The 25,684-nt window shown below is 37.4% G+C and overlaps 1 protein-coding gene across 3 annotated transcripts in view; it reads right to left on the bottom strand.

The window, feature by feature from the left end:
- LOC114609465 (contactin-associated protein like 5-3-like) overlaps positions 1–25,684 on the bottom strand; it is a 565,569-nt gene that overhangs the window by 457,800 nt on the left and 82,085 nt on the right. For all 3 annotated transcript variants that reach the window (XM_028753829.1, XM_028753830.1, XM_028753831.1), the window contains exon 2: positions 6,683–6,787. In XM_028753829.1, coding sequence (XP_028609662.1) covers positions 6,683–6,787 — 105 coding nt within the window. The remainder of the gene's footprint in view (positions 1–6,682; positions 6,788–25,684) is intronic.

Here is a 25,684-nt window from a genome sequence, read left to right as displayed (position 1 = left end):
TTCCGGATTTCCTGTTGACAGCATTCTGAAAGCCCTGCTGAAAGAATCTCCCAACTCAATCGTTTCTCACCGCAAACACATCACATCTGGGACACAGAGATCCTACTTAAACCATAATTACATAGAATTACTTGGCTTCCTCAATAAATGGCCACTGATTTTAGCTTAGTGATGTTTCCAGGGCTTTTCAGAAGTAATTAATGCTCTTTCTTGCTTTTCTTCTTCTTTATGTGAGATGAGATGAGAGTTGAAGTGGTGTGAAAGGGAAACAACAAAATCCATTTGCTAAATCCACTCCACTGAGAAAATAACAATGCTTCCAGTGTAAGGGAGACTTTAACCATCTAGTCCTCAACTCCTTGGCTGGTTTGCCAGAACATTTATTACAAAACAGCTGTGTTAGTGGTGCTATTTTTATTTTATTTTTAAGTTTTAAGAAAGTATTTCATTACTAATAATATATATTACACTTGTATTTCTTGGGCTTGAATCACAGACATCTTGGATTCCCACTTTCATTTTGGACAATCATTGTGTGTGGTATACATTTACTAGCTATATACTTTCTTCCTGTGTATAGTCAGACTTTAACATATTCAACTCTAGTGTTATACGTTGGAAGTAAAATAATTTACACATTTTCAATGCATAATGGGTTTTATGTGGCTTCCAGGAGATTCAAATGTTTTAAATGAAGCTCAAGATTTGCAGGGAAATTCCTTCCTCCATTTGAAATGGTTCAGCAGGTTTGCATGCAAGGAGATGAATTGTTGAATAGAAAAACACTGAATTAAATAATTCTTATTGGATGTATGAGGAAGTCTTAGGACATAAAAGAATTAAACAAAACTTACATGTTTCATAAATTTCTGGAAACCTACAATATCGACCAGGTCCCTCCTAGATGTTTTACAAACTATAATTTTTTAAAGGGATCAGAGTCTGAAATCAGCTGAGCTGTCTGATGGATAAAGCTGGGATTTTCAGTGATTTACCAGTAATCCATCCATGTTGCTGTAAGTGGCCTCTCAGTCATAGCCCTTGTAAGTAACCCCAAAACACTCCACAGTTCTTTGAGCTAGACTCAAGTGTATTCCTTGCTTGTGATATCTTAAGTGCCCTGTCTGACACCATCAAAGAAAATGATAGTCACCACCACTGAGCCTGCAGGCAAGAGGAAGAAAATTTCAGTTGAACAAAATTTTAACAACTTGGATTTCACCTTCAAGAAAATAAGAGTACAATCCCTAACACTGGTGTGGAAACCTGTTACAACACAGAAGGTATATGTTAATTATTGTGACAGGAGGAAAAGTGAATGAATAGACTATGTTAAGTAAACCTAAACAAACCTTAGAAATTAAAGGAAGAATGTGTGTTCTCTCAGTAGCATCTAAGACTCCTTTATAATACTCCTTGTTCCTGATTATTCACTTGCCGTGACAAAGTCAGGAATCTTTGAAATTCCAAGTTTGTTCCTGTTGGAGGACTGGTTAGATTTCAGATACCAAGAAGTTACATTATAACTAATGTAGAGTTTTGGCATCACCTAAGATATGGTAATGCTTAACTATGATTATCAGTCTGACTTGTTTAATGGACACCCAGATAGCTGGTCAAATACTTCTTGTTATATCTGAGAGGATGTCTCTGGGTTAGACTGGCATTTGATCACTGCACTGAGTGGGGCAGATCAATTTTAATCTGTGTGAGAAGATGCCATGAAATTCCTTGAATAGAGATAAATAAGATAAAATAAGAGTGGACCTGAAGTGAACTTGTCCCCTATATTTGGGCTGAGACTCTTGCTTTCTCCTATTATAAGCTTGCAGGATTCCAGGCTCAAACATCTTTGGACTTAAAGAGTTACATAGGCAATTGCCTATTCTCAAGCTTCTCAGATGTCTGATCACTCAAGAATGCCTTAGCTTCCCCAGTCCTCTAGTTTGTAGAAAGCACATGAGGGACTTCTGAATTTCCATGACTACAACTACATAACCAAGTTTCACCACAAACCTCTTTCTGCATACCTGTATAATCTATCATATACCTAATTGTTTATTGTATTTCTTCACATAGATACTCAAATGCATATATATACATATATATATATATATATATATATATACATATATATACATATATACATTCCATCTTTAGAATATCCTCATGAATACATACACCAACTAGTTCTGTATCTATGTGCAGTTTTATTATACAACAAACTTTCCTTTGCTTCAGTTCTTCCAGGCTTCACCCTTCTTGACCAACTTTTCTGTCTTCTTAATTCCCTTTAAGTTGGATGTACTTTGATGTGGTCATTCTACATTTGTGTGAGAACTGTGGTTTTTAATTGACCAAACACCATACTCTGACAGGTGTTTATTGCTTAGCAATTTTAAGCCATGCCCTTAGAATTGAAAATCAATAAATCAATATATATATATATTTAAATCAATAATCTCTAACAGTTTAAATCTAATTTAGAACAGACGGCTATGTGTTTGTGTTTGTATTTGTGCATGTATCAAAACTGGTGCTTACATATTTAGAAGAGACAGTGATTTTGTGTTGGTTGAAGACAGAAAACATAGAAATGAATATAGTTAACTAAAACAGGCTGCTGATATATTATATTGTTTTGGAAAATGCTACATTAGAGAGGCTGTGATGCACCTCAGTTGGTACAGTGCTTACTCATGGCTTGATTCTCAGAACTGTATAATTCACTTATGTCACTAAAAGCCTGTAGTCACAGCAATGAGGAGAAATAGGTTGGAGGATCAGAAGTCCAAGGTCATCTTCACCTGCAAAGTGAGATCCAGGGCAGCTTGAGTTGAAGACCAAGTTGATAAAACAACAGAAGAATTCTGCAGCTCCAGTGACACAGTTTTGTATGTTATTTGTGCCAATATTCTACTGTACATTTGAAATCTAACAAGGCTGTAGAATAAACATATACATATTCACACACCCTAAGGAAGCATCATAATAGAAGACTGTATCTACTAACTTAATTGAGCTAAGCATTTTACTATGTATAAAGATGTCAAATTATCACACCATGAGTTTAATACATACAATTAATTTTGTTACTTATGCTTCAGTAATACCATAAGGGAAATAACTGAGCTAATAAGAATTATACAAATTTATTTCTCTGCATATTACTGAAGTTAGGAGTATCTTCTAGACAGAGACATGTAGAGGGTGCCCCTGGAAAGAGTGATTATATGGGAGGAGAATTTTTAATGAATTTCTGTCCATATTGTACTGAAGTGTAGTCTCTTTGGAAACTGGGATAAGGGTAATTTGTCTGAGACAAGAGGCTGATGTAGTGTGAGGTGAAGCAACAAGTATTTCTGCTTGGTACACAGCAAGTTTATCCTGTAGCTTTCTTTTTATTTATATGCTACATAAGGTTGCAACATGACTGAATTTTAAATATACAATTCAATACTAATGGAAAAGTTCTCTGATATCTTGGTGAATACCAGTGTATTCAGCATTTTGTAGCTGTCTAACTATTCGCTCTAAGGAAGGGATATATTTGATGTCTGTCCATTCATCAAATGAAAACAGATATTTAAAGAACTTCATATTGAAAAGAGATGCTCAGGCTCTTATTCATGTGGATTCTTGATAGTTTATAGGTTGGAAATAAGTCTATTTGAGAAGAAGAAAAGTAAATCATTTTTTTTCTGCAATGCTCTCTAGTAATTATTACTAGATGATGTTTTCTTGCTTGCTAAATTTTTCACTTTCTTTTCTATTCACAGAACAAAATTTGTCATTTACAACATTACCATACTTTCATGTTTTAAAATAATATAGTCATAACATATGTTCAAGTATTCCATATGTTGGACATATAGTTGCATACACACATACATATTCACTATTTTAGTCTCTCATACACACATACATTTTAAGTTCCTTGAGTTCTTGGGTTATGGGCTTACATTCCCAAAGGGTATCCAAACTAAATTTTAAAGATATTTATTTTTATTGTTGTTCAGTTTATATATATGGTGTTTTGTATGTGTCTTTGTGTGGATATTTGCACGGATGTGACATGACTGTGCAGCCCAGAAAATGGCATCACAGCCATTGAAAGTGGCATGACAGATGGTTGTAAGCCAACCATGATGACAGTTGGTTTTGTGGTATTTTGATACAGGATTTCTCACTGAACTGAGAGATCATTGATTTGGTTAGACCTTATGGCCAGCATGGCACAAACATCCTCCTGATTCCATTTACATATCAGAATGCATGGGTTATTGTATAGACTAGTAATCCTGGATACTTATATGGGTGATGGACCCAGGTCTCAATGTTTGAGAAGTAAGCACTTAGTCAATTAAATAATCTCCTCAAATCATCAACTCTTTATAAGTAGCATTTCTCCCTGTTTAGAGGAATTATGTGTGTAGGTTCTTGCTTAGTGCCTAACACTCAAAAATTTTATATAGTCACAGAAGCATTAGCTATTCATTAATTGGTCTAAAGTATTAGTTTGTAACCCTGGTGGCATTTCAAAACCTACCAGAAACCAACCATTTGTACATTCATTTAATTAATATACAGATAAAATATCTGTGACATGAATTGGGCAATGTCATTAGCAAATTTGCCCTAGGTCTCTCTCTCTCTCTCTCTCTCTCTCTCTCTCTCTCTCTCTCTCTCTCTCACACACACACACACACACACACACACACAGAGAGAGAGAGAGAGAGAGAGAGAGAGAGAGAGAGAGAGAGAGAGAGAACAGGTGGAGACAGAGACAGAGAGAGACCGACACTGATATGGGAGGGGGTAAAGAGTGAGAGAGAACATGTCAGGGTTTTAATTACCCTACAGCCTGAGATCCTAAGGGAAGATGAAGCCCTGTGAATGCAGAGTCCTGACAGGACATTGTACACTGTACTAGAGGGGTTCTAGTCTCAACTTCATGACTGGAAGTTCATGACATGACTTCTGTTGAGTCATTGCACTTGGGACACTTAACAATGAGAGGTAAGGAGTTATATCCTCTCTCTCATAAACTGGTCTGAGGGAGAATACCCAGGCTCCCCACAAAGCCAGAAGAGAGACAGGTATGATTAATCATAGCAGAGACACTGTCTCCAGTCATTCTGTCTAGTATAGAGATATCAGGCCTAAACTGAAACTCCCAGCTTCCCTGTTAGTGGATAAGGAGTTGCTGGACTGTCCCGACCTGGTATCACACACTTTGTGTAGAAATGAGACTAATTGTTATGGGAAGCACTTCTTGAGCTATGTTAAACTGCCTCAAGAAATATTTTCCCTGAAATAAAAAAATAGGACCTCATTGCTTAACTCCCAGCTTTCTGTCCAGCAGTGGGGAAACTTTTCTGGACCCAGGTCTCTAGTCTGATTCTCTGGGAAATACTATAAGATAGGTATCATCCAGAGATGTCAAAGATATAAATCTGACCTTAGCAAGTGGCCTTATGATGCTCATGGAACACCACAGTGTCATCACTGGTATGTGATCTCTTCCTGTTTAGTTTATAAGCTATTTTCCCCCTGTTTCATCCATGTTTTACCTTTGTTAATGAGGAAAGCTGTGCTGGGCAGTGGCGGCACATGCCTTTAATCCCAGCACTTGGGAGGCAGAGGCAGGTGAATTTTGGAGTTTGAGGCTAGCCTGGTCTACAGAATGAGTTCCAGGACAGCCAGGCTTACACAGAAAAACCTTGTCTCAAACAAAAAACACCCCTCCAAAAAAAAGAAAAAAAAAAGAGAAAAGTTGCTATTATAGCAGCAATCCATATGATTCGGGAATTCAGTTGTATTGAATTTGAACCCAAGTATTTTCTTTTTCCTACTATGTATTTGAAAACTATGTCATTTCTCTGAATTTCAGCAACTTTATCTGATGGAAAACAATAAAATGAATATCTTACAATAGCTTTGATATGGATTAATATAATAATATACATACAACAATTATTGAAATTTGGTACTAATTTATAAGATTAATCAAAGCCCATTTTTATATCGATAGCCTCTTCAGTGTGCTATGATTGGATTTTTTTTTCCTTTTACAATAATAAATCCCTTTGGTATCCCAGGGCCTTAGTTACAGAAGTTTTTGTATAACATCCAGAGTTGTTTGAGTTTTTGATATAAAATGACAGAATAGTGATTTTTCCCCAACTTATAATATCTTGCTAATGCTAAATTAAATAACGGATGTCCAATATATTTTGAAAACAATGACAAGAAAAACACTTATGTTCAGTCTATAAGCAATTTAGCTATTGTTTCCACCAAAGGTATAAAGAGAAGCATCTGTAACTAGTATCCTCCATGAGAGAGGATGCTCTTAATATGTATGAAGCCCTACATTCCAGAATCTGTACCTCAAATAATAACAACAGAAGCAGCAGTAGCAGCAGCAGCAGCAACAACAACAACAACGACGACAATAATAACAAAAGACAAAAAGTTTTTTGGTGGATCTTTGGGTTGGTGGAATGTATTGGTAATTACATGCTGGCAAGTACTTTTGGTATAGACTTAACCTCCCAGATTTCCTTCTGGACTATGACTTTGAATATGACCTCGGTATAGAGAGAGCACCTTCTCTCTCCTAAGCACTCATAATGTCCTCATCTAACTCAGAGATTGTGGGCTTCATCACTATCCTTACCCATTCTCCAGTTGAGTTGAGCTGGGCTGAAACGTCCAGTGAGATCTGAGGAGCTGATGAAAGCTCTTAATGACAGGAAGGATGCCAATGGATCATCACAATTGTCTGAAAAGATGAAAAGAGCAGGAGGGGTCAGATTAAATGGACAGGAAAAATTATACAAAGAGAGAACTTATAATATAGGCACTCTTTTAAAAAAATACCCTTGAAAGGACTGAGAACTATTTTTCAATGTGTATATTTGCAGTCATTTCTCATAACCCTCAAATATGGTATGACTTCCTTTCATTGATGGAAAAAATGAGGTCTGGAACAATTTAAGCTCACAACACTAGTAAATAGTGTAACCAAAATCTCTCAGGAAGATTTGTTTGTGTTAAAAGCCCAGCTGCGCAGCCTTTCTTTTAGTTGAACATTTGATCATAGCTGCACAGTATATCTGTTTTTAGTCTATGAAAGGGAATACTCTTACAGGACATCACTCATTGCCATATCTTTAATGTCTTAGAACCCTTACAATATATGTGTCTATTAAAATAAGGTAATTTTGAATCCCTTACTACAACTTGAGAAAGAGAAACAAATGAAAGAGAATAGTCTCAGATATTGTAACGTTTGAACTAGTTGGGAACTTCCATAGCTTACTTTCTAGCCTTCCCTGGTGAGGTATATTCTAAGGCTGTTTTGATAATACTAAACACAATTAACACAGACAAATGCATGCTTTGTCAACAGGGCTATGTTCCTCCAAGTTCAGACAAATCCATGGCCACTGGATTTCAGATGGAAGAGCTTGCTCTTCACACTTAATACATACCATATACATAATTGGTTTTATTGTGTTCCACAATTGATTCTCTGAGACATTGAAAAATGACTCCATAACATCTAGACAGATCTTATCAAAAACAGATTTGAAATGTGCTACTCTAGGTAAATTTTCTGGTAAGTAGGCCCTTGGGAAGAAATGATCTGACATTTGAAAAGAATATTTGCATAGGATCATGATTGTTTATTCAGACAATTCTTACAAAGCTGTGTTTCAGGTAATTGCTGGAAAAACAATTAGAAATGTGAGACTTAAATTCTTGTTATTTAAGTGTGTTTAAAAATCACCTACTGAACTATGTTTCATGTTTCTCCCAAATTCAAATATCTTAAAATGTGTGACAAGTATGAAACATAGGCATATCCCAACTGGAAGGGGAAATATCAGAATCCAGTTAATGGCAGCTTGGTGGCTCTAGGATTTGGGGCATGACAGCAGGTAAACATGAGACATGTGTAGCTACTTTACTGTTAACACAGGATTAAGATTCATACATTCACCACAAAATACTTGTTTGAACCACACCATCCCTCCCACAAATATGAGGTAGATATTGTTTGTGCTTATGTATCTTTTATTATCAAGAATTATCAGAACATCAGATAAATTTAAAGGCACAGCTTAATTTGCCTAGTGCTTGCTATGCAACCATAAGTTTGAAACATTCTGGGTGTTATGATACCACCTTTTAATACCAGCACTGGGGAGAAAGAGACAAGTGAATTTCTTGGGATTGCTTTTTAGCCAGAAGATGTGGTGTTGGAATATCCTGCTCTGCCCAATGTGAGACTCTGTCTTAAAAGAAAAAGTGGACAGCATCCTGAGCAATGATAGTCAATATTTACATCTGAAATCCATAGACATAGACAGGTCCCAGAGACATATGTATCTGCAAACATTGCAAACATGTTCACCTGCATACACACACACACACGTGCATGCACATGCATGAACACTACAACTATCCTCATTAGGCTCTGTTTACTTTTCCAAGTATGATGGATGACCTTTATAAGTACTGTTCTCTTGGCTTTGCTCATCCCTTAATGCTTTCTCATTTAGTGTAATACTAAATCACCCTTTCATTTTATTCTATACATTTGCATTTTTATTCTACCAGAAATAAATATACTCCCTTAAAAAAGTCTAAAGAATGTTTAAGTCAAATATTACTTAGAAAACAGTCCTGGTGCTTAACATTTTTTTTTCCTTTTAGTTGTAGCCCTTGGGAACATGTGTAAATTGTTAAGATGCCTGAAATGTGGAAAGATATCTGTGATATAATCATTTAAATTTAAATCATCCCATGGATTTTAAGGTTCTATTTTTGCCAGTACTCAGATTGACATGGAGGATAGATCTGAGAAAACAGAGCCATACACTGTAGGCTGCTCACAGATCATTCTCACATACAACTGTATTAGCAGATATACTTCAGGGCTAACTTAGAACAAATTCACTGAGTGTTTAGCCAAGCTCAAAATGCCTCCATATTTGTTCAACTTTCTGTGCTCCTGGGTCAAAAGTTTTAGGAGGATGTGATCTCCAAGAACTAACTGGATTCACAATAATAGGAGCAGTGTTCCTTAGTGGCTCTTCTTACCTATGACAGTATTGAGGCTAATGTTTCCATGTTGGGCATCAGCCAATCTGTGAACAATGACCTCTACCAGTGGGCAGACTCAGCGGAAAAGTTTTAGTGCCTTGTCCTTACACATCTTGCATTTTTAAAGAGTGGATTTTTGGAGAATGCATCTGAATTAAGATCATATCTCAAAACAATAATAAAAATGGGAAAAAATCAAATCTGAAAGGAAGAGAGGTCATCTTGCCTTCCATCTTGAGTAAGGAAGTATTTCCTTCTGACATCTTCATAATTACTCATCAAATCTGGCAGAGAATAGACTAGGCCTATGATCTTGCAATAACCAACTCACAGATCTGTTTATTCTCCTGTCAGAGTGTCAGAAAACAATCTAGGTAAGTGGACAAAGCCATGTTTTATGTCTGCCAAACAGAGAACCATCTGTTCCACATCCAGCCTTAGACTACATGATGGAATAAGACTAGGAGAAAGACAAGCTTTCAGTATGAAACCCATATGAGAACATAGAGTAGCACAGGCTTCTAGGGATATCTTCTGTCACCTGGAAGGAGATCTAATATTTTTATTCTTTGGATCTTCCTCCTGTGCTATGAAATCCTACAAAGAACAGGTACTGCCTATGACTCTTGTGTTCTAAGACATCACAGTGAGCCAAGGACTCAGGATAAGTGCAGAAAAAGATGAAGACATGTGTAAAGGAGATCACAAGGTGTACTCAACATACAGCTGGCCATCTTGGTAGCTGCTAGCTTGCCTTCACACCCAACATGTCTGAAAAGGAATGAACATCTGTTCCATCATCCTATGTGCTTCCAGGAAGGCTAGCACATTGCCTTTCAAATTTTAGCTTCTCTGCTTCCTAAGTTTCCTAGTGTGTTAACAAATGGGGATTGTCCTCAACCACTGTGTCTGTAGTGTGTGTGTGTGTGTTTAAAGAAGAAACAAATGAAAAAAAATATTGATCTGAAAGGAGTTTCATTTTGAGAGATGGAGTCTATGTAGCCCATAATCTCCAACTTGTAACCCACCCAACTAAGCATTCAGAGTACCTGGCTTTCCAATGCAGAATGTGGTGTTTTTCAGTTCAAAAAACAAAAACAATAACAAACGCAAACAAATAAAACATCATAAAGAGCTTTCATGACTAGTGTCAGTTGTCAACTTGACTAAACTTAAAATCAATCAAGTACTGAAGCCTGTTAGTACAAGTACCACAGAGTCTCATATTTAGGTTGGTTCAAGCAAAAAGAAAAGCTTACCTATAATGTGGGCAGTACTTTCTGGTAGTGTCTAGATGCAAGGTCCAACAGAAAGTTAGTTTTCCACGTCTTTCTTTGCATCTCACTGACAGATTCATTTACCTTGTCAAGAATTTGTCTATTCATCTGTTATTGCTGTCACTATTGATCTCATCCATCACCAATATTATGATTGGGCTTCTTTGACTATCAAGGGTGGACTAAGGAAAATGGTTCTCCAGGAATATTTCAGGCTATTGCTACCAGATCAGTGATGTGGAAGCACCAGCCTTCTCTACCGAAGGAGGGATACTGAACCATCTGCCTCATTTACCAGATAGGGGATGTTGAAGCACCAGCTTACTATATCTATGCCTTCTGCCTGAGAAGATACCCATTCTCAGCTTCTCTATTGTGAAAATGACAATTGTTGTCTACCCAAAGAACTTCTCATGAGGTTCCGAAGGATTCTTGCCACATCTGCAGCTTCTGCCTGGCTGGCAAGCCTTGTAGTTTCTTTTGAATTGAACTGCCCTTGCTGGCTCATGTGTGGTGTTTGCCAAGAGGACTGAACTGCAGCTGGTGATTTGTATTTGGTATTTGCTACTGGACTGAATTGGTGATATCCTGACAAAGAAGATTGGACTTGTCCCTAAAGAACTATTTCTAAACAAGTCTACTTCCCCCATGCCCAGAAAAGTCCTCAAATAAGACAAGAAGAGCTTCTTTATAAAACCAGGAACTAACCTGAGGTTAGTTCTGTGTTGAACACAGAATGACCCATAGTATGACAAAGCAAGGCAAATTTACATGCTAAAGATAGTATGCTTCCTCAGTTACAATTCAAAGATACTGAAATGACAGTGAATTCAAAAGCCCACTTGAAATTTACTACCGACTTTAATGGAAAAACAAATGTGGAGAAGAATAATGGAATGAAATCAACTTGGAACATGCATCAGCATGTCAGCAACACAAAAGAGAAAGTGAAGAATCTCAAAACAAACACACATGCATGTTTGGAAACATGTATGGCAATGAAAAAAAATGCTATTAATTGTAAAACAAAAAAGTACAAAATGTCACAAATACAAAAAGTAAAGCAAAAATAAATATATTATCAATGGAAAATAATGTCACTGAAATATTACATTCTGGGATTAATAAAGTCACCAAGGAATAACAAAAAAGAATAACATGTCAGCATTGATCTTTGGGACAAGAGTAAGAATCCAAAGCTACAAACATGAAAAAGGGGGGTAAAATAAAAACTGAAGGAATAGAAATCTATTCTGTAAAGTGAGGGCTCCAAACTCTCCTAACTCTAGAAATGTTAAAGCAAGGACAGATAGTGTTACAACCTTAAGTGATCATGCCCATAAAAAGATCTCTCCATGATACACTAATTACTAAAATATTCAAACTACTAAATAAATATATGAAATTAAGAGCTATGAGCAAAAATTGTTGAATCAGAGGAGTAGGCAAATTAGAATAGCTTCACTGATAGCATCTCATAATGATGGTTTATCTCCATGATACTGAAGAACTCCTGGGAGGAGAATGAAAAAATAAAATAAAGATATATTTTTCATCCCTTGCTCATTGGACTGAGTCTCACCATCATGCTGGGTCCCACTGGAGATGGTAGATTAGACTTCATCCAAACACACCATCTGGTCAGTAACATCCAGGATAAATTTGACCAAGGAATGGCTTCCACTGTAGACAATCTTGTGTTCCTTAAAACTTAGAATACCTTCCTAGCAGAAGTTGTTCTCCAACATTGAGTGTCCTGGAATTACTGACTACTCAACAAGGAAGAACTTGTATATTTCTGGGGAAGTGTGGAGCAGTAAGCTATGAGAAAAGCCAGAAAGCTTGGTAGATAGACCTGAAGCTCTGGGAACCTTGGTCTGAAGAAGACCAGTAGGACGGAAGGTTGCTTCGAACTTTCCCAAAGCCATATGGCTCTCTTAGCTTCCAGCTTCCCACAGCCCCTCCCACAGAGAGGTCCTTGGCCTTTATCACGTAGGAATAACACCTCCATGCAAATAAGACATCCCCATGCTCTCAAACCAAACCAATAGAAGTTACCTGTTCTCCCCCCAAAACTATATATATATATATATATATATATATATATATATATATATATATATGTATGTATATATATCCCCAGAGCTCAAAGTAAAGTTGTCTGTGTGGTGTGAAACCTTCCAGCTGTCAGAGTGCTTTTCGCGATTCCTCTCCAGTCACCCGGCTATCCTGCACATTTCAAAAGATGACAACTCTCCTCTCCTCCCCACGGGCAGAGAGAACTGAAAGAGCAGCCGTAACACTTTTCTTCCTCAGGCACTCCCAAGCTGCCCCCCCAAAGAGGGAACCGAAAGAGCCAGTAACACTCGCCCGCATTTGGAGGCGCCCTGCCCACTCTCATTGAGCCGCGGTGTACCGGATACTGCCGTTCACATGGCTGCCTGTGCCGGCTCGTGTCCTGCGTCCCCGCTTCTGCCCACCGCTCCCCCTGGGCAAATCTGTCTGCTCTTGCTGCACTTCTGCTCGAGCCTTTGCAGCTGCCCGTGACCAGATCACGCGGTCGGTGTGCGACAGGGAAGGAATGTTGCTTGTATGTCAATGAATCCAGGCTAGTAGAATAAGACATACAAGTCCTCAAGGATCTCCAGAGAGATGTCCTGTCATGGTATGTGCCCAACAGCCTACCTCATTGTACTTAAAACTTTTGGTATCTTGGCTTCTTTCCCTTCTTACCCTCATACTATCCACTGAATCTCTCTTCCTCCTGATACTCTGCCTCATCCAATTTTTATAATATCAGAGGAGTAACATTGCAAAGATCACTCTCAATGAATTCCTCCACCCTTGAATTCCCCCACACTCAGTGTTCAGCCTTCATGGAACCAAGGATCTCCTCTCCAACATATGTCTAACAAGGCCATCCTCCCCTACATATACAGTTGGAGCCATGGGGCCCTCCGTATGTGCTCCCAGGCTGGTGGTTTAGACCCTGGGAAATCTGGTTGGTTGATATTGTTGCTCTCCTTAAGGGACCACAAACCCTTTCAGCTCCTTAAGTCTTCTCTCTAAATCCTTCATTGGGAACTCCTTGATCAGTTCAATGGTTAGCTGTGACCATCCGCCTCTGAATGTGTCAGACTCTGGCAGATCTCTAAAGAGACAGCAATATCAGGCTCCTGTCAGCATGCACTTCCTGATATCCACATCAGCGTCTACCTTTGGCGACTGTACATGGGATGGATACCCAGGTGGAATGGTCTCCAGATGGTCCCTCCTTCAGTTCCTTTCCCACACTTTGTCTTCCTATTTGCTCTCTTGAGTATTTTGTTACTCCTTCTAAGAAGGACTGAAGCACCCTCACTTGATCTTCTTTCTTCATGAGTTTCAAATGGCATGTGAGTTGAATCTTGGGAATTGGGAGCTTCTGGGCTAATATCAAATTATGAGTGAGTGAATACCATGTGTGTTCTTTTGTGATTGAGTTACCTCACTCACGATAATATTTTCTAGTTACATCCATTTACCTAAGAATTTCTCAAATTAATTATTTTTGATAGCTAAGTAATACTCCATTGTGTAAATGTACCACACTTTTTGTATCCATTCCTCTGCTGAAGGACATCTGGGTTTTTTTCTAGCTTCTGGCTATCATAAATAAGGCTGCTCTGAACATAGTGGAGCATATGTCCTTGGTATATGTTGGAGCATCTTCTGGTTATATGCCTAGAAGTAGTATATAGCTGGGTCTTCAGGTAATGTTATGTCCAATTTTCTGAGGAACCCCAGACTGATTTCAAGAGTGGTTGGACCATATTGCAATCCCACCAACAATGAAGGAGTGTTGTTCTTTCTCCACATCCTTGCCAGCATCTTCTATCACCTGAGTTTTTTATCTTAGCCATTCTGACTGGTGTGAGGTAGAATCTCAGGGATCTCAGGGTTGTTTTGATTTGCATTTCTCTGATGACTAAGGATGCTGAACGTTTCTTTAGGTGCTTCTCGGCCATTCGAGTTTCCTCAGATGAGAATTCTTTGTTTAGCTCTGTACCCCATTTTTAATAGGGTTATACTATATTCAAACATGTGTGATTTATAACTCTATTATTTGATTTAAAATTTCCTCAGGCAGTTAGAACCAAGCATGATGCTCATTATCTGACAGACAATGGGGCATATAGGATCCAGAGTTATGTAGGATCTTCTGAGGAATAAGATGCCTATTCCAGCAACACCTAATATTTTGTCGGTAAATATATAAGAAATGCATCAGAAATGAAGAGAGTCTTATTATTAGAGTTAACAAAATGTGAAAGTCATGGAAAGCAAAATAAAATTTATAGCTGTCTCTACCACCCCTCTGCTAAGAAGGTGTCACTCAACCCACTGCCTTGGGCAATTCAAGCAAACCCATCTCTCTGTGATGCAGTGTCTTCTCAGGACTGAAAGAATCTCTGTTTTACACAAGAGATTGTCATGCAAAGATAGTAGAAGCTGCAGGGAGAAAATAGTGCCTGTTGGTGGCACAGGCTCAGTTACCAGTAACTACAACATTTGTGATGTATGAATCAGTTGTAAAGTGATAACACTGCTGACTTACCACAAGGCCTAAAATTCTGTATTTTATGTTCATGATAGAGCTAATACCTAGGAATGGTCACTAAGAACATGAGTGCTCTTTCACGAACACACAGTATCCATTTTATATGTGGTTTAAAAATAAGTAAATACTTTTGGACATTTTATTACTGCTGGCATGTGTGTATGTTTGCGTGTGTGTATGTGTGTGTGTGTGTGTGTACACATGCACGTTAGTTTGCTTTATGTGGGTGTGTGCATTCACTCAGTTATTGGCTTTCCGGGAATTGCTGGAATATTCAGAAACTATTTAGCTCGAGTTGGACAGGTCAGCTGTCCTTGCGCATAATCTAGACTATTCTTCTCATTGTGAAGTTACAAGAAAACACTGCCTGAATTAGTTTTCAATAGGGTATTACAGAGTTTAACTAATGTCCTTATGCTTATGTCTAATGGAACCACCTCCCCAAGTCTCTAGAAAATAATTTAATTTTCTTCCCAAAAAACAGATGAGATAGAGATTGTAGCTAAATTCCCCATCTATCACTGTTGGTGTTTGTATCCTTCAGTATGGTGTTAAAAATATATCTAAGCCAGAAAGAAAACCCAGATTTCAATTGTGGACATATTAATTGTAGTAACACAGCAGTCAAAATCCTAGGCAAATACAATGGCAGAATATGGACTGTCATGTGTTACAACGATATTCTTGGAGCCAGTTGGCATGCTGGATGAGAGGGAGAACTGGTCTGAGTAGTGTCCTTTGAGTAGTGGCAAACAAATTTCTTTGATTTGGAAAGTACAGTCATAGGGCAGTACATGTTCTAGAGGCTCTGTGGGATGACCTGCTGCTTCTCAAGGGCACTGCTTTTTTCTTTTTCTTTTTTTTTTTTAGACAATTGTTGATTGCAGATGATGATTTCTTTTCCAGACAGACTAAAAATAAAAAGCCTGTTCCTGGCATAGTGCTTCAGTATGTTCTACTTTTCCTTGCAAAATTGTCTTTATGCATGTTCTAAATCACAACCATAATTCTTTGGCAAATGCTGGGTGTAGCTATGAGGAATTGAATAAAATGCTATAAATGTTAATGTCACATAGACAGGTTCATGGATTGTGTTTTATAATTTGAAACCATCAATAAAGTTTAAGTTAGAGTAATGGTCAGATGAATTCAACCTTCATTTGCTACACTCCTCACACCTCTCCAATTTTCATAGAATAGGTGAAAAACAGCAGGATAATGCATTGCATTGTGTTCACCAAATAACTTCCATTTTACAGAAATTCTTTAGCAATAATGTAAAATGAATGAAAAGAAAAGATCCACTGAGAGGCAATTATAACCCTGAGAAAATTACATGTCATTGTTCAAAATAAAGCCTGGTGTGTTTCAAAATGGTGAGCAGATATTTGTTGGAGAGGAAGCAGCCGAGGACCTGGGCATTTCACTATCTCATAGCCCATGAGATACTGATGTGCAAATTCTCAGTAACATCAATTAAAATTGCATTTATTGCTGTTTCTTTCTTTTTTTCTTAACATTCTAAGCATTATGCTTCATAGATTAAATGGTCTTGACAATGAATTTGGCTTGAAATTAAATATTTTTCCATTATTTTTAAATGTGTGTATATAGCATGCATGTACAAGTATGTTTGTATGTTTACCTGTCTGTGTGCACTTGTGTATCTGTACATGTGGAGGCAAATTGCTCAGTGTCAACCCAGGGAACCTCCTCCTCCTCCTCCTCCTCTTCATCTTCCTCCTCCTCCTCTTCCTTCTTCTGCTTTTTCTTTATCTTCTTCTTTATCTTCTTCTTTTTCTTCTTCTTTACCTTCTTCTTTTTCTTCTTCTTCTTCTTCTTCTTCTTCTTCTTCTTCTTCTTCTTCTTCTTCTTCTTCTCCTCCTCCTCCTCCTCCTCCTCCTCCTCCTCCTCCTTCTTCTTCTTCCTAATTCTTATTTTTCTTCCAAGAAGAAACTATAGGCTCAATGGAAAGACTTCCAGCTTTTGACTCTACTCAAGGCCTTTATGCAGATTTTTGTCCAGAGGATTGTTGATCTCTGACCAATCTTTGGTTAGAGAACAGCATGAGAGCACACATGGCAGTATTTTCAGAGTCCACTTGAGCTGTGGAAATGTGAGAGGAGACCCTTAAGAGTCCCTCTGGTGGGCTACAAACATGTCAAAAGAACTTGGAATAGCTCTCAGATCTTGGCTTCTCATCATTCCACAAGGCACATAGCAGGGTTCACTTCAGAAGATTTCCTATGAGTCTCAAATCAGCTGCAGCCCATGTCCTCTTCATCATCCCCCCACTGCACCTGGGCAGTTTTTTATTCTCTTTTCTGTATTTGTGGCAAATTCTATAACTGATGGAAAATTTAGTAAATTCCAGATTCCATTAATCAGTTAACCAATCTGCAGAAAGACTCTGTAGGTGTGCTTAACCACACATGGGAGAAGAAACTTAAGTTGCTACAAAGCAGTGTACAAAACAATTTGTGACTGAACTCAGGTCTCTGCCCTTAGGACAGGAGTCTACTACCTTGCTTAATTTGGTGCCTAATTTTTTTCAGTTTTCCGCTATAACAGAACCAGCAAGACACACTACAGCACTAAAAATAAAACCATCTCCAAGTTAGGTTTAGGTCTGTGTTGAGGAGAAGTTTCATTTTAATGGAAGGTTAGGGTAGACTTATGAGAATTCTTAGACTGGAGACACAAACTAATGTCACATGTCTGAGAGATCTGAAACAAGTTTCACTAGGGCCCTCCTAAGGTTGTAAACACAAGAAACAGCTGCCTGAGAGGGAGAGGAGACTCAGCCAAGCAGATCTCCTGAAAGGAGATTCTAAGAAATGCTGAGCTGCCTGCAATTGGTGCAGAGAGTTTCAGGGTTGCTCTCTTTCTGAGTTCTCACATGCTGGAATGGCCTTATGATAATGCAGCTGCTTTTGAGTCATCTTGCACCTATGTATAACCTACACTGCACATGAAACTAACATCAATAAACTCAATGGCTTATTAAGCTAAATTTGCTCTTGGTTTCCTATCTGTGGTGAAAACATATGCAACAATTTACACTACTGCTCCTGCCTTGAACCTAAAGCTGGTTGCGTTTCACATCTTGAAAAATGAGGAAATGTGTGTCCTGGACACAAAAGTGGGGCTTGTTTGGTGACCATTACTAGATTTAGAGGCCTAAAAATTTTTCTTTGAATCCTAAGGATCATCATAGAAGGCAGGCTTTGAATCATGATTTTGGCATAGTGTTACTATGCACTATGTAAATATTATCCTTCTACTTATGAAATTCTGATTTCTCTAACCACCCTCTAATCAGGTTGAAATCAGAACATGGCATTAGACCGTTTATTCTAAGAATCTCATGTGTCAAGTTTGTGCAACATTGTTCCCCATTTATTCTCTTATTTGTCAATAAAAGCTGATAAGCCAATAACTGAGTAGATGAGAGACTAGAACAGGTTTTCTGCCACTGGGGATGGGGAGGGAGTGGAGGGAGGGTGGGAGGTAGAGACAGAGAGAGAGAGGAGAAAGTAGGATTTGCCCTGGGGTGCAGAGTCCCAGAGACACCATGATTTAACCCCTGTATCAGAGAGAGCCAAGTCAATTCTAAAACACAAATATCTCAGGTAATTTGCTGGTAGATTAGCCTAGAGGATTAGGCTAAAATAGATTAATAACTGCTCAGATTCTGTAAAGCCTATTAAATAGATCATATAGTTTCTGTATCATTTATTTGGGATCCGGCCAGGATAAAGAAAAAAAATTTCACTTACAAGTTGCATTAACACACTGAGTTCCTTCCATTCACTCAATGGGATAATCTCTCCATGCTCCCCTGATGCTATCCTGGGTTTCTTGCCTGCAGTCACTAAAATTCTCATTTTTCCATTCTGCATTGATAATAGCCAATCTAGACTCTTCAGAGTCAGACCCTCGCCTGATCTCTTCAAGCCTGTGTCAGGTTTGCAATACGGAAACAATATCAATAAAATTGGAAGTTGAAAAAATGTTAAATTTGAGAAGGCACCTATTTACTCACATGTGTGGTGTGGGAAGCTTTGATACTCCCACAATTCATTCTCATTGTAGCTCTTTCAGAGTTCAAGATGATCACTGATTTATCCAAATTGAGAATGTAGGATGGGAACAGTTCTCTATCACTTCCACATGACTCAGTATGGAATCCTAGGAGTCATGAGGAAATGATAGAGAACTGTCTCTCTTTTTAGAAATAACCTCAAATAATGATACTCTGTTTATGTACTATGTATGCTGAGAAATTTTGAGAAATTGGTTCTCTATTACCATAAATGTTCTAGTAGTCAACCACTTGTCAGGCTTGGCAGCAAGCACCTTTACTTTGAGCATCCCATCAAACTTAATGGTTGAAGTAGTTTTATGATATTTGTCCCTTCTAGAGATTTAGAGCATATGTAATAGTTGTATACATATATAAACTAACAGTAGATTTGTTTACCTTACAACAAACATCATTAACATAGGTCTCAATGCTCCTTTATAGATATACAATTGACTTACACCTCAAATAGGCAAGTTCTGAATTCGTGCAAATGTGAAATCAAAAGCTGATTGAGAAAACCCGTATAATTCTATGCTTGTTTTTGTGTCTAAGATCAATTACGAGTTTGAGTTGTATAGTGTGTCTTAGAGTATTACTCATAGTATTTGAGAAAAATAACTAAGCATATAAAATTCCTGGTTTTCTTTTGTGGCAACTTTGTCAACTTGACACAGATCAAGGTACCTGAGAAGAGTCTCATTTTGGGAATTCCCTACATCACATTGGCCTGTGGGCATGTATAACATCATGGATTTGACTATTAGTCCATGTAGGAGAGCACAGCCCACTGTAAGTGGATCATTCTTCTGTCCTGACTTTACAAGAAAGCTAACTGAGCACAGACCTGGAAGCTAGCCAGCAAGTCATTCCCAGGTGGTTTCTGCTTCAGTTTCTTTCCTAACCTCCCTTAATAACAGACTGTGACCTAGAAATGTGAGCTAATTAAATTTTTTCCTCCTTTAATTTGCTTTCTGTCCAAGTGTTTCCACACAATAACAGAAAAGAAAGCAGACCACTGTCCTTTATCAAGTCAAGTATTCCTTTTCCTTTCTTCTCATTCCTCACCTGCCTGTTTGAAGCCCTTTTCCTTACTTACAACTGGACTCATCGCAGAAAGCTTCAGTTGAACCTTGCTGTTCTTACCTCCCAAGAGACAGTATCTCAGGAGATGAGATAAGCATTATTCTATGCTCCTGATGCTAAGTCCCATGAGGAGCCTGGTGTCATGTGAAAGAAGTAAGATTTGGGATAAAAACTGCTGAGTAATCTACTTATCCTCTGAACTTTTTCCTCTTTGGCAAAAATGAGGCCATCAGCCTTTCTTAGCTGCACTGCTTATAAGAGGATTAAATGTGATTGGAACATCAAGGATTCAGCCCATTGTCCTGTCAATGATCTTAGCTTTCTTTTACAAATATCTGTGCTGTTATATAAATTCTGGTTACCAGGCAGACAGTTATGAGTTCTATAATCTTTAGAAATTTGTATGCTTTAATATTGTTTTCACCTTTATAAGTAATATGCATACATAAAATTGCAGCAGTCTTTGAGGGTGGAGTGATCCACAAATAACACAATTTTTCAAGTTTGGATCTGGTATGAAACACCTGACTGAGCTTTGAAAATGATGAATGATTAGATTAATTCATTACACACAATATTAGTTCTAGAAATCATGCAAGGGGAAGTGAGCAAATGAATCACTCAAAATCATTTTTATATATAGTGACTGATTCTAAAGAATTTTGGTCATAGAGAAAAGACTATGAGTGTTTGTAGAGAGCTGAAGGGAATCCAGGCTATAGTCAAAATGCAAATTTCAGACAGTCAAGTGGAAACCAGATTAACTTGGTGGATAAATTGTGTCTCTAGCCTGTAACTCACAATCTATTTAGGTTATGAAAATACATTGTAAAGAGCAGACAGGATGGCTCAGTGAGTAAAGTGATTGCCTCATAACATGAGAACCAGAGTTCAATTCCCTAGAACTCACATGAAAGACCCAGGAATTATTTCTTGCAGTTGTAATCTTAACTTTGGTTGTGTTGAGATGAAGGTAAGTGCATCTTTATTGAGTTCAAGGTAAAACTGAGGTATCCTGTACCAAATCCCAAGGTGAATGGAACAAGAAGAAAGTCACCTGAAATGGTCCTCTAGTGTTCACATCCATGCAAACACATGTGCTTCTACAGCAGTATGCGTGATCCCCTCTGCCCATACATGAACAAACTCAGGAACATTAAAAAAATATATGCATAAGAGAAAAAGAAGGCTCAGAACCCTTTCCATAAGGCTAGACTGAAACTAGCAATGGTTTGCATTCATGAAAGTGTTTCTTCCTGCTGCCAACTGGATATTTAGCCATCCATTTACAGTTCTTACATCTTTGACAACAGAGTATTGTGTGTACAAACAGATTCTAATAGCTAGATCACGTATCATGTTCTGCTAGAATTTACAAAAATGTGATATGAATTAAGATGGACTTGGGGTTATAAAATAATTAAGAGTCCAAATAGGTTTATGACATTGTAAAGAATGGTTGATGCCATGTCCCCTGAAGCTTGGCAACTGCAAGATCCTGCTTGGCAACTGCAGATAGACTCAAAGAAGTGTACCATATCTTCTGAAGAATAGCAGGGAGACCATAACTCAAGCAGTGTACCATATCTTCTGAAGAATAGCAGATAGATCATAATTCAAGGCAGTGTACCGTATAGACCATGACATGTTTCAAGGCACAGGCCAAGAAGATTCTGTACTTTTCCACCACCTGACCCCTCTAACCCCCCTCCCCTTGTAAAACATGCTACAAAAAAGCATTTCATGTTCAAAAAAAATTAAATTAAAAATAAGAAAAAAAAAGGAAAGAATGGTTGATGCCTGGAGAAGAACTGTATTAAGAGTAAACATGTCACTGAGAGAGTAGGAAACCTAAAAGAATTTAGCATGAGTAAACATGCCAAGATTGGCTTTACAAAGGACACTATGTAATATTGTTTTCAAAATTAAAAGCAAAAGGAAAAAATGTGATTAGGATAAAATCTATATCCAATAAAGTATCTATCTAATCACCTATTATCGGCAAATCATTTCAGCAAATTAATAGCAGATGGTAATTGTATTAGTTTCTTGTCTTGTTGCTGTGACCAGATACCCAACAGGCAGCAACTTACAGAAGAATAGATCTATTTGGGCTCCAGTTGATAGTACAGATCATTTCAGTGGAGGACAAAAAGGGACAGAAAGATGAGGATTCCCATTATGTGGTGTGTATCAGGAAGCAAAGGCAGAAGAGTGCAAGTTCTTATATTTCCCTGTTTTTTCAGTCCAGAACTCCACCTATAGTTTCAGCCACACTCAATTTTGGTCTTCTCTACCCATTTAAACTTTTTGGAAATATCCTCAGAGACACACTCACAGATATATTTCCATGGAGATTTTAACTCTACTCAAGATGAAAATGAACATGAACAATAAGAAGTGTACATGACAAACCTTAACAATGATACATTCAACTAATGTCCTTAAAATCCAGATTCTATAGTGGACTCAAAATATTAAGCAAAAATATCTATCAGTTTATCAAAGTAATGAATGATGATCAAAAATGTGGTAAAAATTGTCACTGAATCTATGAAAAATGTTTAGCATTCTCAAGAATCAGGGAAATAAAAAAATGCTAGGGAGAATGTTGAGAAGTTGCTCTTACATAGAGTTGGCAGGAATAACAACAGTTACAGTCATTCTGGGAATCAACATGGAGGTCCCATGTAAAGATAATAATATGGCTAACATAAGGTCCACTTACATTACCAGAAAAATTTCTCGAGGAATCCAAGTCAGCACCCACAGTTGGACTTGCACAAATATGTATATGTAACACTGTTTTCAATACACAAGACTTGAGATCAGCTGGAATTGTTTATCACCAAAATAATGGGTATAGAAAATAGGATCTAGATGCACAACAGAATTCTATTTAGTTATGAATAACTGTGGAATTACATGATTGACATGAAAATGGATGGAACCAGAAATCATCATGATGAGTTGATTAATCTAGAATCAGAAAGACAAATAATGCAGGCTTGATTAAATGTACATATCTATATGTATGTAAGACACAAAACTAGGAGGTTACTAAAGAAAAGTCTGTAAGAAAGAGAAATCAAGAAGAATAATGAGCCTCCATTTGCAATATAAATATGCACACTCACTTAAATGTGTACTTATATAGGCAAGCGCTTGCACATGTATGAACATACAAAAAAGAAAAAGTAAAGTGTATAGGTGCTTATGAACTGATGTGGAATCAGAAACACTAGTGCTCTGTAATTTACGCAGACAACCCCACATACCATTCTCCATGTTTATACTGTTATTTGTAGGTGAGTATCCAGATTCTCTTTCAGAGAAAAAACTGTCAAAAATCCAGGGCCGAAACTTTATGAAGATAATACTGTCTCAGGGACATGAAATATTAGAAGGAATTATATGTAACAGAAACTCACAGATTCTTTAATAAGGCATTCTAGATTCTAAAGAATCTTCTGTGGACTGACCTATATAACATGGTGTATCTCTTGAACATTTTGTATTTCTTTGTATTCTTTCATCTTTTCCAAGTGTTTTTTTCTAAAGTTTTTTTATGACATTTTTATTTATTTTAATAAGTATATACAAAACATATTCTATGCTAAGTGTTTAATATAGTTATTTGCAAGTTTATTAACATAACATTTCATTTGTATGTTGTGTCTTTAAAAATGTTTTGTGATTGTTTACACTATCAAATGTATACGCTGCTCAGGACTTTGTATTTTCAGACTCAGATTAAGTGTATGTGGCATCATACACTAGACTGGGAACCTGGACTAGATAGATGGGAGAAAACAGGCCACGCACCAACATTAATCTTTCTCTAGTTCATGACTGCAGACATAACGTGACCAGCTGCCCCATAGTCTATCTGCCTTGCTTTCCCCATTATCTTGGACTGTGCCTTTCACCTGTGGCCCAGAATAAACCCTTTCTTTCTTAAGGTGCTTTTTTCAGGTCACAACAGTGAACAAAGTAATTGATATAAAGAGTAATGGTAGTTTGGCAGTGGTTGTCACAGAAATGTCTGGCAGGACTGCCACAATGAGATGTCATTTCTGTGTACTCACCCTGTTCTACCAACTGAGTCAGCAGCCCTCAATCCTACCCCTAAATGTGGGAGATATTGTAGCTGTAACACATAGAAGCTTAGTCTGACAAAGGACAAAACTTTAGCCTGGAAGTGAGAAGATATAATTCCGAAATCTTGATCTGTTCTTTCATTTCTAATTGTATCACATGTCTTTCTTATTCCTTCACAGCTGGGCACCAGGGTTTCTCATAAAGCAGGCATTTATTAATTCATCACCATAGGTAATGTCTCAAACACTGCAGGGTATTGTATATAGAGCTTGACAACTTTTTCCTTCACTTGGGCATTTTCCAAATCATTATGTATTGATCTTGAAAAAAATATGATGCTGTTTATGCAGTGTCACATTCAATTTAAGAAGGGATAGACATTAAAAGACTGAGAAGAACTCAGATTCTGTCCTCACTGTCAAAGCTCCCTGTCTCATAGTAACCTAGGATCGCTGGCTGTACTTCATGTAAATGTTCAGTTCTTGAAAAATTATGAGATAATTAAAGATTCTTATAAAACCATAGCATTTGTGCTAATTCTTAATAAAATCATCAAATCAAGGAATGAAAAGATTAAATTAGTGGGTAAGAACACTTACTGTACAAGCAGGAGGATCTGAATTTGATTCCTTAGCACATATACAATGTAATAAGTAGGATATATTTTCCTGGAACCTGAGCACTGGGAAAGGTGAAACAAGAAGATCACAGGCAGGGACTTGCTTTACTCCAGTCTAGCTGTTGGTTTAGTGATAGACACTATCTCAAGTGACTAAGATAATGACTGATAAAGCAAGATATTTGATGACCTGTCCTCCTCCAGTCACTGTATGTGTTCACAAGCACAAGCATCTACACACATGCATATAACACACACACACACGCACACATCCACAATAGACACACAAACAAGTGTGCAAATTCACAAATAATACATAAATACACATATACCAAAAACATGTTTTACATATGCAAATTACATATGTACATATACTCTTACACACAGCATATAACATATAAAATACATATACACACAGACACAAGCACACACATACCACACACACACAAGTGAACCTGGACAGAGGTGTGAAATGGAATATTGTGAAGTATCAATTAGCTCAGATTCTTCATGATTTTCTTTTTTATTTTATATTATTAAAGTACTTCCATCCTATCCCCTTTTAATAATGAAGATAATCCATATAAATTCAAATGATTTTATGCCTGACATTGCTAATGTTTAGGCTTGAAAAACTAAACTTTGGAATAAACAGTAGAGGAACAGGCAAAGAAGAAATAATAGCTTGGGCCAGATGAGCCCACTTATTTTTATTTATATTTTTAAGATTCAATATTTAATATTTTTAAATTGTGTGTGTGTGTGTGTGTGTGTGTGTGTGTGTGTGTGTGTGTGTGTGT

The sequence above is a fragment of the Grammomys surdaster genome, unplaced genomic scaffold (genome assembly GCF_004785775.1).
Source record: "Grammomys surdaster isolate TR1022 unplaced genomic scaffold, NIH_TR_1.0 125973, whole genome shotgun sequence".
NCBI lineage: Eukaryota > Metazoa > Chordata > Mammalia > Rodentia > Muridae > Grammomys > Grammomys surdaster.
Note: the sequence above shows the minus strand (reverse complement) of the source record. Positions and strands in the feature narration are given on the sequence as shown.